Raw genomic sequence first — 17,393 nt, 5'->3', positions numbered from 1 at the left:
ACCAAAACAACAAAAAAAGAAAACAAAAAACAACAGCACCAACAAACAAAAGAACATAAGCAAAAATAAAATAAAAACAAAAGAAAATATGAATAAAAATAAAACAACAAACCAACCAAACAAAAAAAATCCACAAAAAACGAAGCCAAACAAAAAAACACCCAAAATAACAAAAACAAATGAAAAACAAACGAACAAAAACAACAAAAAACGACCCGAAAGCATAAACCGCCACCCCCACCCCTCAAAATAATGAAATACATAAATAAATATAAATAAAAATCGGAAAAACGTTGACCAAACTGGGCTTCCGTATAATCATGTGACCGGAAGTTTTTCCAGTCATCTGATTGGCTGCTGCAGCTGAGGCAGTGTTTTCAATCTGCGGAACAGGGAAGTGGCTGACGGCGAGTCAGTGGAGCTTCTGTTGAGTTTAGTTGTGTTAAAGATGAAAACAACACCGAGACCCTCCAGTTAAGACGCCCGGCGAACTGCTGTGCTGCTCGGCCTCGTCCCAGCCATGGCCCCCCCTCTGTAAACAAAACCTGTCCGACTTCTTCGCTGACTTTTCTTCGGCTGAAGCTGTTTTGTTGTTTACCTCAGAAGCCATCGATGGGTGACAGAGAGTCGCTGTGTCCGCTGGTGGTGGTTGTGTTTCTCCTCCGCTGTGCTCCAGCTCTGGCGGCTCGGCAGCCCCACGTCGTCTTCGTCCTGGCCGATGACTTCGGCTGGTACGATGTCGGGTACCACGGCTCCGAGATCAGGACCCCGAACCTGGACAAGCTGTCGGCCGGAGGAGTCCGCCTGGAGAACTACTACGTCCAGCCTCTGTGCACCCCCTCCAGGAACCAGCTCATGACCGGGAGGTACCAGGTGAGACCCGCAGCCTGGCCCCTGCTCCTGTCTGGGCTTCAGGGCTGTTCACAGGGTCCCACATGGGGAGGGGGGGGGGCATTTACCTCCCAAACAAAAACAGATATAAAGCAACACCAGGCTGACAAATAAAACCTTCATAAATTGTTTAAATCTGCTGCAACTATAACTGACAACCCTGTAATTTATAAGTTCAGCTAGTTTTCTATCTGGTTTTCCTCAGACATAAAGATGTTACCATTAACAGTCTGTAGGATTTTATTTTTTATTTTTATATTGAAACATGAATTCAGAGTTTTACATTTACTCTCCAGTCAATATAAAGAGAAATTACAGTTTTTGCATGTTTTTTTTAAATCAAGCAACAACCACAAAGAGACGCAAAACAACATCATGTGAGGTTTTCTGTCACAATGAGCGAATTCGTAAACACGTCTGAGACTAAAACAGATAATAATACATTACAATAACCAAGATTAACTCAGTGCGTCAGGGAATCAGGTGAAGATGTTGTGTCTATACATTTAAATTCTGTGTGAGAGGTGTAAGAATGAGCTGCGAGTTTGAGAATTTCAATCAGAGTTTTCAGAATTAGAATTTTAATTCAATAACTGTGGTTTTGTGATTACCTGAACGTTAAATATGATGATAATAATAAGGAAATTCATACGAAGCCTCCACTGCTTCATAACAACCTCCTGCTGAAGACTCCAAAAAATAACTTGAAGAACTTTCCTGGATGGAAAAAAAGTCTAATTTGGACACTGATGGAAAGTAGAACAAGAGGACGAAGTTGCTCCACTTCAGGACGTTAATTTTGAAACTTCTGTTCTGTCGTCATTGTCCCCACAGACTCTGTTAGTTCTCTCTTTCCACTGTGTCGTGTCCTCCACAGATTCACACAGGCATGCAGCACCAGATCATCTGGCCCTGTCAGCCGTACTGCGTGCCCCTGGATGAGAAGCTGCTGCCCCAGCTGATGAAGGAGGCAGGGTACGCCACGCACATGGTGGGCAAGTGGCACCTGGGCATGTACAAGAAGGACTGCCTGCCCACCCGCCGCGGCTTTGACACATATTTTGGTTTGTAAATGTTAAATAAACTTCTCATAGAGAACAATTTCAGTTAATGATGCACAATATATTTTGTGTTACACAAGTTATTTAACATTGTTTTCTTCATTTATGTAAATTAGTGTCATCAAACAAACATTACATTTTGATTAAATTAATAAATAACTAACTAACTAATAACTAACAATATTTGATAAATATTGTTATGATGTTACATGAAAAATGTTGAAACTGCCATTCAAATTATTAGCACTGTCCTTTACTACATTATCTTTGAGTGATGATCAAATTATCTAAATAAATAAAAAAAGTTGAATCTTTTTTCTAAAACCCAAAAAGCACCAAGTAGCAGGGGAGTTGGGGACCTATTTGATAATACTTTATTTAACCGTTGCCATATTTTCCAGATAATTTCCTGAAAGCTTTCCTCGTAACTTACTAAAAAAATTACCTGGTAATTAGCTGTGAATTACAAAGAAAGAAAATCACGTCATTGGAAAAATAAAATCAGTGTCACATTGAGTCACTGGTGTTATAATGTGAGTAAAACTGCTGAGTGCAGTTGATATTCGTGTTGATTCCTGCCTCCAGGCTACCTGACGGGCAGCGAGGATTACTACACCCATGTGCGCTGCAGCCCCATCTCTGCCCTGAACCTGACTCGCTGTGCGCTGGACCTGAGGGACGGAGAGGAGGTCGCCACCGGATACAAAGGACTCTATTCAACTGAGCTGCTCAGCCAGAGGGCCATCAGCATCATCGAAAAACACAACTCTAACAAGGTGACACACACACACACACACACACACACACACAAAGTCACCATGTAGAAAAACCTGATTTTTTACTGTTGTTATACAAGAAATCACTATACTGCTTTTTGTACTAATCATCATTCATCAATCAAAGAGACAATAAGCAACTTTTTGAAGAAGAAATAAAATAAAAAATACGAATAAGAAGATTTAAAAGGATGGAGATGATTGTATTGTATTGTATTGTTAATGGCAAACAAATCCACAATTTAATAATAATATTTATTGTCCACTAATGTGGAAATCTGCCTTTGGCTTCACAGGCTGGTAAAGCAATACAATGATAAAATTAGCACAACATGCACAGCACAGACAACAATAACAGACATGATTCCAGTATGAATGATGCTAACGAGTTCAACAAAGTTATTGTATTTGGTTCGAAGGACTTTCTGACATTTTGATAAAAAAAAACAAAACAAACTCACAATCTCTCAGCCTTCTGTAATCGAGGTTTCTGGCCTTGTTGGCTCTGTAAACACAGGTTGAGATCATTAGTTTGTTTGAGTTTACAGCAGTAAGTCTTCACATGCCCTCCTCTTTATCTTTCAGCCGCTCTTCCTCTATGTGGCGCTGCAGGCCGTTCATGCACCGCTGCAGGTGCCAGAGCGCTACACGGCCCCTTACAGCTTCATCAAAGACCAACATCGCAGGCTCTACGCCGGCATGGTGTCGGCCATGGACGAGGCCGTGGGCAACATCACCCTGGCTTTGCAGCAGGGGGGGCTCTGGGACAACACGGTGCTCGTGTTCTCGACAGGTTTGTCTGTTTGTGTCACGGCTCAGATTTGAACCCTGGTTAATATGATGTCAAACATGTAACAGGATTTATTTGTTATTTCACAAACTTACAAAAATAACCTCTTAAAGGTTCCATATTTTAAATTTTTCAGGCGTCTTATTTGAAGTGTTGATATCCATCAGAAGATATATTTGTGGTTTTAAGAACCAAAAACCATCTCAGTGTAGTTTTACATCTCCTCTCTCAGGCTTCTCTCTGGAGCTCTAGTAACAACAGGTCAGTCAGCCAATCAGAAACGAGGGTCTGGGCCTCTCTTCTGATTGGCTGACTGTTTTCTGAGTTATTGAATAAAAATATAGCAGATTTGAGGTAAACACTCAGAGAAACCAAATCCTGCAAGGCTGGATGGTGGATCCAGGTGGGCGGGGCTTGGGGCATGGCTGAGAGCAGTGACTGCTTTGTTGTGACATCACAAAGTTATACTTTAAATATTCCACTTAAGCTCCTCAGTCATAACAAATACCAGGTTTATCCAGGGCAGAACTTTCTGAAATGCTTCATATCCTTTGTCGTAGTATTGATGAACCAGGTGAGTGGTTGGTTCAGATTTTTTTTGTTCACAACAGTAAACTTCTGCTATGTCACTGGAAACCTACAAAGGAAGAAAAGGTTTTACACAGATAGGACAATCAGGTGAACGCCAGTGTGTTTTCCACAGCTTTTATTTCTTTCCAGTGGATTCTTTTATTGTGTGCCAGAATGGAAACCAAATCACTGTCAGCTAACTAAAGAGCAATTACATTTTATGTTTGCAGACAGAAAACCACATGTTCTGTGAGCATCAAAGCCAGTTTTTATTTTTCCAGGGTTAAGGGGAGTTCAGGTGATGGCTTAGTGACGGGTTTATTGAATTAATGCCTCAGAGGGTTAGATAACACATTTTACTGCACAACACGATCAAGAATGATGCAGATATAACAGATGTCCTTGCATCAGGGGAACCAGGAATCTGATTAACCACTGTGGAGCCCTGTGCAGAGTCAGACAGTGAGAGGGAGGTGGCTTCTTAGTATCATGGGCCAACTGAATGGGCCAACCGGGTACAGTGACTCATAATGTAACATAATTTAATATAACGCTTGTTTGAAAATAAGTTACATCAAACAGAGAATCAAAACAAGCACAAAGAGACACAAAATTAACACAGAGATGCAAAATGACTTCAAAAACGCACAAAAAAGCCTACAAAGAAACAGAAAATGGTCACAGAGAGACACAAAATGTCTAAAAGAGACAGAATTTGACACCAAAATGACACAACTGACAACAAAAAGATACAAAACATCTACAAAAAAGTTTGGTCATTTGTGTCTCTTGCAGTTTGGGTGTTTTTGAATGTCTGTGTCCAGGGGTGCGTTGTCTCACAATCTGTCCCTGGCTGGAGGATATTTGCTGTTATAAATAGCAACTAATTGTTGGTATTCTTTCCTTTTAGATTATTCAAAGTTGATGATTTTATTTTGATTTATTACAATGAATAAAAGGTTTAACTATTAATCAAGTACAGTTTGTTATCACCAAAAACCAGAACTTTAAAGTTGAGTTTTGACACTTTCTTTATTCTAAATTCAGGGCTGATTGTGCTGTAATACTCTGTCTGTCCACTAGGGAGCAGTGTTTTGTTGTATTTGTTGTAACAGGGATTTTTGTGTCATGTCAGGATCACTGTTGATCAGGATGTAAAGATTTACAGAGAGGAGATTGATTTGGCTCATATCTTCATATAGACCACTGGAGTCTCGGTTCTGTTGAATCTTGAAAAATATCCATCTTATAAACCTTTGGTGGAGAACATTATAAGGCCAGGACAAGGCTAAAACCACTATCTAAACATGTGCCTACTCACTGGTTTCCACATGTGGAACTTCTAATGAATTGCATCTGAAGTAGGTAACTCCTTTGAGGGTTATTTTTAGGGGTTTGCGGGGTTTTAAAGGGTAATTAGAAGACAGGAACAATGCTGTGAAAGTAAAGTGAGGTTTTTATGCCTGTGGTGGGCTGCGGTAGGTTGCCTGTTTCATTGTTCTTCCACACATTTGGTTGGCTCTGACTCGGAGGACTCGGCCAGCCATGTGCTGCGCAGACACTGACTCTGCTGATTTGATGCCAAAGTAAAAGACTCAAAAAAAAAAACCTCCCTGCTTCTGTGTAAATGTAACGCACCGGTTATGTAATCTCTGGTGTCATCCTTTACTGAAAATAGTTATCTGATGAAGGTCAATAAGTTTATAATCAGAACTTCTCTTATGGTCAAGCTGTTATAATTAACCCACATGTGTCAGGCTTGACAGGAAGGAAATGAGCCCTGAAGTTGTTCCTTTATGATGAAATTTTCAGCAAACTGACTGCCTCACCGGGACTTTACTCTCAGCAAATAGATAGAGCTGCAGTGAAAGTGTGCAGGGGTGGGGGGGTGGGGGTGGGAGGGGGGCTAGGAAGGAGAGTACTGGCCTGCAGAGAGCCAAAGCAGCTTGAAAAGGCATTAAGGAGCAGACGGTCTTTTCCAGAACAGTTCGGGAATCGACACAGACTACTTCCTGGACTTGCATGACACTCTGCCGCTGAAAGGGGAGCCCTGGCTGGATGTGATTGGTCAAGTGTGTTTATACTGGACCGAGCAACTGGGATGATGACAGTCGGTCTAACTGCCTGTGTGTGCACTTGTGTAATGGTTGGATGTTGTGCAGGAGTATTTGTCCAGCAGGGGAGACAAATGGATGAACACTGCTGTTTGTTTAATGTCTTAGATCACTTGTTTTTATCCACACTAACTGTGTGGCTGTGTGGTCGGTCCACAGCTGTGGTCCAGACTGAAATATCTCAACAACTATTGGATGAATTGTCATGAAAGTTTGTACAGACATTCATGTTCCCCAGAGGACGAATCCCACTGACTTAGGGGATCTCTCAACTCTTTCTCTCACGCCACCATAAGGTTTCTAAGTCTGTTTTTTATTGACTGGATTGATTGATGGATTGAATGCTGGATTGCATTGAAATTTTGAACAGGTGTTCATGGACCTAACAAATGAAACTGACCCCTGCGTTTCCTCTAGCGCCACCATGAGGTTGAGATACCTGGTTTTTATCAAAATATTACACCAACCTTGGATGGGATTGCTGTGACACCTTTTACAGACATTCATGGTCCCCAGAAGATCAAGCTTTATGAATTTGGTGATCCCCTCTGTTTCATCCAGTTCCACAAGCAGGTCAAAGTTTTAATTATCAAGTGAAATATCTCAGCATGCACTGGATGGATTGGCATCAGATTTTGTGCAGATATTCATTGTTCTCTTGACTTTTCATCGAGCGCTACCATGTGGAGCTTTCCAACTATTGAATGCATTGCCATAAGGTCTTTTCATGATCTCAGGGGTGTTTGTATAGGGAATAAACAAACTAGGTAAAATAATTTATCGTTGTTCCTCATTGGAATGCATGTGAAATTCACAGTCTGTGGAAATATAGTATTTAAAGTTTGGGTTCCTCTCTTTAAGCCCTTATCTTCATATTTACTGATTTAAAATCCTGTTTCTGTCTCTGTCTTCATGTTGTTTGACAGATAACGGAGGTCAGACACTGTCTGGTGGAAGCAACTGGCCCCTGCGAGGGAGGAAGTGGTCTCTCTGGGAAGGTGGGGTCCGGGGAGTCGGATTTGTCGCCAGTCCGCTACTTAAACAACCCGGAACTGTCAACCACGAACTGATCCACATCTCTGATTGGCTGCCGACACTGGTTGGCCTGGCAGGCGGGAGCACCAACACCACAAAACCCCTGGACGGATTTGATGTCTGGAACACGGTCAGGTGAGCTGGGCTGGAGGTTTTCACAGATCTGGGACTTTGAACTCTCAGCTGAGGAGAATGTTTCTTGGGTGGCAGGTCGGCCTGGGGCCTGCGTTTACAGCGTGAGCGATACCAGCTCTTGAGTTTGACAGCCTGCCCTCTCTTTGTGCCTCTTTCCGATCCTTCCCCCCACGAGCTCTCGCTCCAGCTCCCTCTGCTTGTCTCCCTGACCCAGCGTCTTTTTCTTGTAGGAGCTCCTGCTCCTTCAATAAGCCCTTTGTTACTGTGGCAATGGGAGCTCAAAGAGAAGGAAATTCCATCAGTCATTCTCACACAAATCAGTAGTCCCTCCATCCCTCTGTGTTTTTCCCCCTATGCCCTCTCCATCCCCACCTCTGCCTCTCAGAACTATCAAAGCCTGCTTTGGGATCAGCTAATTAGTTTTGCTGCAAATCCCTTTATGCTGCAACATTCCTGAGAAGTTGTAATTGTTTTATACGTAATATATTGAATCATGTGTAGTTGAATTTCTGTGCTTTGGAGAACTTTGCAAAGACACTAAAAGTGATCGGATGAGTCAGTTTCTCTGAGTCCTGTTTGACTGACACTTCATATTTGTAAACTAAATGTGGACACAATGAAGGAGGTGAAATTGAGGGCTACAGTAGAGCCCCAGCAGAAAATCAAGGCTTAGCCTGGACCACAAACTACTACTCACAGCCTCCACTTGACTCGATTGGCTGACGCAAATCAGCTGACCGCTGGCTGCTGGCGTTGCCGTGTGAGCGACACAACAACACGGGGCACAAACTGCTGTTTGTTTGCACTGCTTTACGGTTTCATGTTGTGTTTAATTGGGCTCGCCTGTTACAGAAAGCAGCAGCCCGACAGCTCGGCCGGTGGAAATAAAAACCAAATGAAACCAGAACAGTAGGCAGGCAGCAGAGAGTGAGAGTTATTTTAGTTGTGTTATCAGACACTGTGGTCAGTGAGAGCGGTGCGTTTTCTCTGTGGTGGAGTGCGGTCAGAGCGTATGACCGCCTGGTGAACATCGGCCAGCTGGTTCAGATTTACAGATCCCAGTGGATTGTACAGTGCATGAGTCAGACATCGTGCTCTGTGTGTGTGTGTGTGTGTGTGTGTGTGTCTGTTGGTTGTGCATCTATATGCTGAAGAGTAACCCTCCTTTTATGTTACAGCAAAGGGTTCGCCTCACCCAGACTGGAGCTGCTGCACAACATCGACCCTCTGTACTATGATATCGCTCCATGTAAGTTCACAGTTTCACTGCACTTAGATTCAGGAACTCATCAGAACACATGATTTGCATATTGTTTTCTCAATTAATCAGTTTTAGGCTACAAAATGTCATGTCCATCACAAAAGCCCAGGAAGACGTCTTGTTTTTCCAACCAACAGGCCAAAACTCAGAGATTATCAGGTTACAATGATATTAAACAGTGAAAAAAAGCTTCAGCGAGAGAATATTTGGCATTTCTGCTTGAAAAAGCTGCCTCCTCTTAGCCCTGCACATAAAATTAAGAACTAAGAACCTCTTCTTTGGACAAAGTTGAAACCCCTAGCTACACCGTGTTGTTTGAGTGTGTATTTATATAGAGCGTATATGCTCTCATCCAGACCTGGTGAAGAGAGAATTTTGACAAGAATTTTGAAATACGAGCTTGTGAAATACAAACATTGGCCGCCCCGAGCTGCAGAGATCCCATCACTTTACTGTTAAACATATTCAGAGCAGAAAATCCTGCCAATAGTCTGAGATCATTTCACTTCTTTTATGTAAATCAACTTGCTCTGGAAACATAGTTTGCGTCCTGGTTTTGATACACATCTTTTGTTTCTGTGTTTCATACTGCAAATGAAGCTGCCCTGGAAATGAGCAAAATCAACCCCAGATTTCACCAAATGTGTCACGTGTTAAGAGAAATTTCAGATTTTGTGGAGTAATTTTCAGTGTATATATAACAAAGCAAAAAGTTTGAATATGTAGTAAATGTGAAATGATATAAAGAATCATATAGAGAGCATTTGAATCCTTTTTAGTTTCCAGCCTTCCTGACTTCAAACATCTTCAAGGTCCCATCCAGTCTAAAGGTAGATGTCCCTGTGTTTGTGATTATAAAGCAGGTCTAGGTTCTGTATTAATACTATGAAAGTATCAAAGCCTCAGTCCACAGAGAAATGCACACAGCCCGTATTCAGAAACTGAACCTTAAAATGAGCCGTCAGGACTTCTGGAACTTTGTGATGTCACAACAAAGCAGTCAGCCATGCCCTAAGCCCCGCCCACCTGAACCCACCATCCAACCTTGCAGAATTTTCAGAGTGTTTACCTGAAATCTTCTATGTTTTTATTAGATCACTCAGAAAACAGTCAGCCAATCAGACGAGAGGCTCAGAGCCACCATCAGATCATAGTTTTCATCATATCCTGAGAAAAATCTCCAAATTTACTCGATGGATTGCCACTGCATTTTGTTGAGACATTCGTCTGCGCTTTTGAGTGAAACATCTCTCTTATTAGATGTACAAACATCCAAAAGTCGAGGACTGTGTGGGTGTGTATCTTATTTTTGATTTTTTTCTTAAGAGCAAGTTGGTTTCTACACTTTTTAGAGAATCTTCTTATTTTTGCTTTAAATGGATTGGTATGAAATTTGTACAGACATTGATGGTTGCCAAGCACAAGATGAAGCTCAGTGACTTTAGTGATCCTCCTGACTGCAGACGATATCCCTTTAATTATCTGGTGACCTCTCACCAGGTTGGGAACCACTAGTTTAAATCCCATCTATCTTGTTTAGACGGATGCCTGGTGCTGGAGGCTCCCAGCTCACACTGGGCGGGAGGAGGTGTATTCAGTGGGCAGGTCACCAGTCTGTCACAGGGCTGACAAATACAGGCAGACAACCTTTCACTCCTACAGGCGATTTGAAGTCACCAGTTAACCTAAGCTGCGTGTTTTTGGGCTGTGGGAGGAAACCTGTACAGACACGTGCAATCTCCTAAACCCTCCGAGCCATAATTTCATCAACCAGTGAAGGCAACAATTTGATAAAGGATGTTGAGGTGAGGCAAATGGTGTGTTACCTTTCCTGGTCTCGGTGCTGTGTGGGACGTGTGTTCTTCTTTTCTAATGTCGTAATTCTCTCTCTCGTTTCCCAACAAGAATCAAAGCTTCTTTGTTTGAGCCGGTTTTCACTAACACCAGACATCATGAATCCAATTGACGCAAGTTAAAACAGACTGGGGCCTAAGAATAGCATGTTACATAACATTTGACTAAACTCACATTAGCTTATTAGAAATCCACGTCAGGTTTATTATGTGTGTCTGAAATGTGTGTGTAGAGATTCTGTGGCTGGTCTCACGTGGTGTTTGGATTATCATCAGCAGATGTCCAATTTAGCCATTTTTTAAAATAAATATAATATGTCTCTAATTAAAAAAGAAAGTCCTTCCACTTGTGTCCAAAGGTTATGTGAATTGTTTAAGAAAATATTTTATCAATGAACTTTATTTATTCTCACATTTTAGTTTAGTTTTTGTGATTACTTTATCTCAGAAAATGGTGTTGTGTTTTCATCTGAGGAATGCTGATAACACAAGGCTGATAATATAATCAGCGACTGTTGAAACTATAGTCAGTCAACAGTGTTGAAATCTGAGATCGTTGACGTTTGAAGGCAGGGTGTGTGTGCGTCCAGTTTAAACTCTGTGATTGCAGGGAGGTTTCCAGGAAATGGGTCCTGTGACTGCCTTTTTTTTTTGCTATGAGACACAGTGGAGTGGTCTCATTTTTGTCTTAACCACTTAATACTAGGTGAACCAAACCGCTGCCATCTCTGAGGAGGTAGCGGGGTCCTGGTCTGAGGCCACTATTTCTGCACCTTAGTTATATATTCAAAAATAGCAGAGGTATAGAGGAGTACATTTTTGCACTGAAATGTTTCACAGATGTACTACAATGTGCACATGATGGGTCCTCAAGAGAGCTGACGTGAACTTTTTGATCCAACATAAAGGTTCTGTAAAGACCTTTCACACTCGTACCGCTTTACGTTTATCTGGTCATAGTTTAACATGTTGGTGTCATATCTGAATAAACACCCTGATCACTTTAACGTAGAAGTCACAACAGAAATCTTATTGGGTCAGACCAGCAACAATCTCTGGTTGGACACAGACCTTGGTAAACCAGCATGGGAAAGGTATCAAGGCAACAAGCATCGACCATCCAACAAGCAGTTCGGAAAGAGTATAAAGCCCACTTTACTAATAGGTGGGTGGGATCTGGGGAAGATATTTGCTTGCAGGCTTGCATTAGTATTATTATTGCTTTATAAGGTTGATATGGAGGCAACAGTTGCTTATTGACACATCCAGTAGACACAGAGTAGTAATCATTCATTTGGAGTCCTTCTGGACATCTGGTGACTATACATCCATTTCTGGAGGGAAATATCTGGCTTTTAAGCTAGATACTCCTCTCTGTTAGCTTGTTGCTAAACTAAAACATAGATGTGTGGTCTAAAGCCTTAAACATTAAAGGTTCAGGCTGTAAAACCAAAACAATGAGCTGATGGAAGCTAAAACTCGGTGATAATTCTCTGTGGGTTCGTCAGAACAAGCAACACCTTTCACAGTGAACGGTAATTTGATCCATTGTTGTAGCATAATGCAGCTTTTAGGTTAAACTAGCACCAAATTAGAAAATGAAATGAAATTAATGTAAATGTACTTTTTCTTTCCTCTAATGTCTAAGAAGTAGCCAAGACCTACTGGGAATAAATGGAAAGTCCAGTAACTGATTTATTGCGTTTTTGAGACCAGACTGTTTATACAGCTTAAGCCAGTGGCCCTCAAATTATCCTTTTCGTTTACTGTTGGTCATTAGCATTTAAATCATTCAGATGATAAGAGGACCCAGTGAAGAACAACACTGCCTCTTTACAAGCCTTCACCCTCATGTTTTATGTTTGAATCTTTATTGTCAGCCACCACAGTGACAACCAGCCTCCTTTAGTGCATTCCACTCTGAGATTCCTCTTTTCTTTCCTCCCCTCTTTCCTATTAACCAGGCCTCTCTTTGGAAACTCGCTCTCCACGTTCCTTCTTTGGGTTTCTCTATTTAGCTCATAAAAAGACTGAGTCCCTTTTTAACATACTTTCTCCTTTCAAGTCGCTTTTCAAAGTCCCTCTTCTTTGCTGTCGCTCAGTGTGAGAAGAGGGATCCTGACTAAAATGGGTCACAGAGGGGTCCCTGAAGTTCTCACTTGTCGAGTAAGCCCAGACTTGGCCCAAGCCGTAAATCACCCCCAAATTTCCCCTCTGCACTCCTCTCCTCTCCTTCTAGCAATTTCAATGCTCTCTCAGGGTCTCTTCCCACTGTTCCTCCCCCTATCCTCCCTCCTCCTTTTTGAGCCTGTTTGTGGATCCTCCTGCTGTGGGTCCAGATGAGCAAGGACTGCTCCGAGGCGAATGAATGTGAGAAATGGACAGTGCGTCTGCTGGGGATTGAAGTCGCTTTCCTTAAAGAAGCAAGAGTGGAAGAGGACCCCAAAATAAATCAAACCCTGATGTTTGCAAAGCCTGAATCATTTGTCATCCCACCTGATTACATAACAGTGTGAACTGAGTCTGCGACCATGTCAACAACCCATTCTTGTGCAAGGATTTGAGCTTTTCAAGCCTGATCTGTGATAGGTTTGGGTTGGGGAATGGCTCCACATTGAGCAGCCCATCCTGATGCATGTGAGAGCAATTAAGATACCCACATGTCATTTGCACAGTGATCAGTGACAAATTCAACATTGCAGCTTTTGTCATGTGGTTTCTAAAAACGCAGAGGTCGGAAATGTTTTAATTCTCCGTCATGTCGCTGTGGTGGAATCGACTCTATAAAACCAGCTCCAATGGGGGACGTGGGCTTTGTGTGGGTGGGGATTTGTCTATATGCAAAGAATGTGAGGAAATACTTGTTTTTGACAGCATTCAGAGGCCAAAATTACTTGCAAATCTGTCTAATCAGGACCATATTGTCGAGGTCAACAACGGCATGAACCTGAGAATACTCTCAAGGCCAAGCGTAGACATGTGTGCTCACTTCTGGGAGACATTTTCCGTAAGAACAGAAATAGCTCATGGCAGGAGGCTGCAGAGATTTCTGGACACCATCAGAACAAGGATAAATTATTTACTTTTGCTTTGTGAAACTGGTAAAATCATGCCAGTTGCTAACTGCGACCCTTGTTCCTCCTTTGCTTACTGTTTTCAAATCTGCCCAACTGCAGCAATGGCAAATTATTCATTGTGCTTGGCAGACATAGAAGACTGGTGCTGAGTCGACCACATTACCACCATATTTGTCACATTCTTCCAACCCCAAAGTACCATGTGTTTGAGGAAATTCATATGTAAAACAATTTCTGGCTTTAAAGAGAAGGATTCTATTGAATGTGATTTTGTTTTTTAGCAATTTTTGAACCGCTTAATTCCAGCTGTTTCACTGCTGATTTGGCAGCACAGAAAGAGGTCTTTCTTACTGATGTATTTATTTTCACTTGATACCGATTGTAATTTGCAGGTATGCATTTGAATTTGGTGCCAGTCTACCAACTGGTGTCGTTTACACAGGCTGTTCTGTATCCAGTGGTAGTCTAATATCATCTTAATCAGCAATTTCTATTATTTTTAAATATGGATGACCTCCATGATCAGCTCTGTCCTGTGCTTTCTGCAGGTCCTGGCAGGGAGCGTCAGTTAACTTTGGCTCAGGTGGTCAGCGGAGACTCCTGGGCCAAGTCCGGCTTCAATGTGTCCATTCACGCCGCCATTCGATCCTCAAACTGGAAGCTGCTGACTGGCTACCCAGGTCAGTATCTTCTGTCGCCCATAATGACATGTTTAGTCTGAAGCGGGAAGTGGAAAATCAAGCACACAATGTATGCACAGACACACACTGACTTCTTATCTCTGCTAATCGGTGGTGGAAGAAGTATTCACATCCTCAAGTAAAAGTACCTATATATTAATGTGAAAATACTCTATTCCTACTTAAGTGAAAGTACTTAAAGTATCAAAAGAGACAAAATGAATCTGAGAGGTTGTGAAATGATTAATGGGAGAGGTAGCAGAAACAAAGTCCTGATCCAATCTGTATGGATTTTTTTTTCTTTTTTTTTTTTTTTTGACCAATCTTTGCTTTTGTGTGAAATATTGAGAGGTTTATGTCTTTGTGCCTCAGTTACTTTAATGAAACCATGAGAACCTGCAACGAATAGTCAATCAAGAAAAAAAAATATTAACCAGCAATTAACTGCAGTTAGATGCCCAACATTTGTTGGTTCCAGCTTCTCAAATGTGAAGATTTTCTGCAGTTAATGAAATAACTTGTTTGGGTTTGGACTGTTGATCGTTCAAAACTGGTATTTTAAAGAAACGCAATGAAGTACAAGTATTAAATATGATCAAATCAAACCACTGCTGCTCATGTCCTTCATCTTATCTCCTCCAGGCTGTGACATTTGGTTCCCGCGACCCGGCCACAACAGCTCTGAGTCAAGCCCCTCCAAGCGGGATCCGCTGAAGTCCGTAATGCTGTTTAATATAGAGAAGGATCCAGAGGAGAGAGTCGAACTGTCTGCCCAGTTCCCCACAGTGGTGGATCGCCTCCTCAAAAGGCTCCTCCACTACCAGAAAAGTGCTTTGCCCATAAACTTCCCCGATGAAGATCCCAGATGTGACCCGGGCCCCACGGGAGTCTGGGGACCCTGGGCTTAGATGGAGGTGATAGTGAAGGACACTATGAAGGATGTAGCAATTTGTTGACTGTGTTTGCTGTGAATTACAGCAGCAGGAATCTCTTCTGTGGAGCAATCACTTTTTTTTAATGTATGATGATTTAATTTAATGTCGGTCTTTGTATAAAGGGTATCTTATTCCATCAAACAGTAATTTCAAGCATCTAAATTAGATCTTGCAGGTTTTTAAAGAAAAATATTTCAGTTGCTTTCTTTTTTCAACAACCACAGCAGAAACTCTGTGGGATGTGTCATTCAAACACTGACTGACAGATTGATCTCTGTGTCCCAGGTCTATACAGAGGTTTAGTAAGAGAGATTACGTAAACTGTGTTAGCTACACATGCTGCTGATTTGTAAAGACTATCTTCCTGCTGCTTCAGGTATTTGCACTTCGTTTATCTACTGTTGAGAAGCTGCAGGCGTCTCGTGTGCATCAGACACAGAACTGCACAGAAATATCAAGCTGTGCTTAACCTGAGAGAAATATTTCAGCAACCAGACTATGGTGAAGATATTTCTGATATTTCTGATTATTTTTGAGGATTGTACTGGAGAGAGAACCACTTCAGCTCTGTGTTAGTGTAGGTGCACACAAAGTTTGAAATTTAAAGCTGCACTAATCAATATTTTTATATTGACAGTCGGTGAAGTGACTGTGTTTTGTGCAGTTGGTGGATACTAGTGATGAGCCTGCAGAGAATTATCATCACACCCTGCAGCTTCTCTCAGCTCTACAAAGTTTTTTTTAAGCATATTTCAGCTCGTTGTTTTGGCCTTGCAACTCTAATATTTTGGTTCATGCTTACCTCTCTCATCAAAATCGTTTTCGGCAGGTTCCCAGAAAACCACTTCAAATGAAAGCTAATGTTGCTAACACGTTATCAACTTATAAGTTGATAACATGTCACTGTTGTGTTTATAGCTTGTTGTTCTGCCCACAAGTGGCCAAAAAATTACTGATATTTTAATGTTATAAAATAATGTTGTAATTGTGGTCATCACTATTTGTAAGTGCAGACTGGTTGAAGCTTAAGATTTGCCAAAAAAAAAAAAAAAAGTGTTTTGATGCCGAAAACAAGAAATATGTAATAAAGAAGCTAAAATGTGGTGAAAATGTTTGTAAAACAGACTGAAAAATTCGGAACCTGGAGACAGTTTGAACAGTAAACAGCTCATTTCAAGTGGTATTTTTAGGTGACTTGTTTCTCTCATCGCTGCCTTAAAGTGAATAATGAGTTGGTGCTAAATGAGTTAGCAGAGTGTTTCTGCTGAGAGGCTGAAGATGTGAGGAATTTCTTGTGGTCTTCAGGCATCTCTTATGTTATGGCTTCAAGAATAACTCCCACATGCCAGTCATTTGTGAATGGACTGTTCTCATGGAGGTGGTTTAGATAAGGTTATTTAAGGTCATTTATCCTCTCTGCTGCTGATTTAGCTCCATAAATTGAAGTCAAACCATTGCAGAGAATGAGCAACCAAAAAGTTACTTCCAAACGGGTCATTTGCATATTTGGAGTCCGAGTGGGAGAAACTAATTTCCTTAATACATATACCCTGTTTGACCTTTGGCCCCTTGGTGTTTGACCTCCTACTGGCAGCAGCATGCAGACTACCACAGGAAATGCTCCCTGCAGAGAGTGGGCAGCTCCGTCCTAATGTGGGCTGTGACCCTTTAACCTACCACTGTGAATTGATTGGCAGTCGAGCAAAGCAACAACACTGCTGGTTACTGGGGAAAACAGGGGAGCTGCTAGTTACGTCACTGAGGCTTGTTTCATTTTACAGATGTGTTTGTGTTCGGCACAGTTATCTGACCCGTCACCATTGTGTTGTAGGTCTTTGTGTTGTTGTCTGGTCTGAGCTGGTCTTTGCTTCGTGTACGGTACAAAATCACATAATACACCTTCAGCGAGCTGGAGATAACGTGTGGCTGCTTTTCACAATCAACCTCCCCATATAGAGACGGATAAAAAACGCTTAAAGAAATAGTTCAGCAGTTTTGGGAAACTGGCTCATTCGCTGTCTTGCTGAGAATCACATGAGAATAAAGACATCATTCTCATATCTACATTAAATATCATTTGTCGTGGTAGATTGAGCTTTCAGATTATTATAAGGTGAAAGGGAAGCCCCAGGAATTTTGCAACATTTTTCATGTGCATTTAGATTTTCTGACCTTTAAAAAAAAAGAGACAACAAACACAATAATTTGTGTTTAC

At 41.6% G+C, this 17,393-nt stretch overlaps 1 protein-coding gene across 1 annotated transcript; it reads left to right on the top strand.

The window, feature by feature from the left end:
• Positions 1-370: 370 nt before the first annotated feature.
• On the top strand, positions 371-16,355 carry arsb (arylsulfatase B). The gene is made up of 8 exons (XM_071466850.1): positions 371-873; positions 1,769-1,955; positions 2,538-2,728; positions 3,314-3,521; positions 7,129-7,372; positions 8,551-8,621; positions 14,112-14,243; positions 14,886-16,355. Exons 1-8 carry the CDS (start codon positions 613-615, stop codon positions 15,149-15,151), a joined length of 1,560 nt encoding a protein of 519 aa, XP_071322951.1. The 5' UTR covers positions 371-612; the 3' UTR covers positions 15,152-16,355.
• The last annotated feature ends 1,038 nt before the right edge of the window (positions 16,356-17,393 follow it).

Source organism: Trachinotus anak, unplaced genomic scaffold, assembly GCF_046630095.1.
Source record: "Trachinotus anak isolate AG129_WGS33_773 ecotype Australia unplaced genomic scaffold, CSIRO_AGI_Tana_v1 ptg000028l, whole genome shotgun sequence".
In the NCBI taxonomy this organism is placed as follows: domain Eukaryota; kingdom Metazoa; phylum Chordata; class Actinopteri; order Carangiformes; family Carangidae; genus Trachinotus; species Trachinotus anak.
This window is presented reverse-complemented; position numbering and strand designations above follow the sequence as displayed.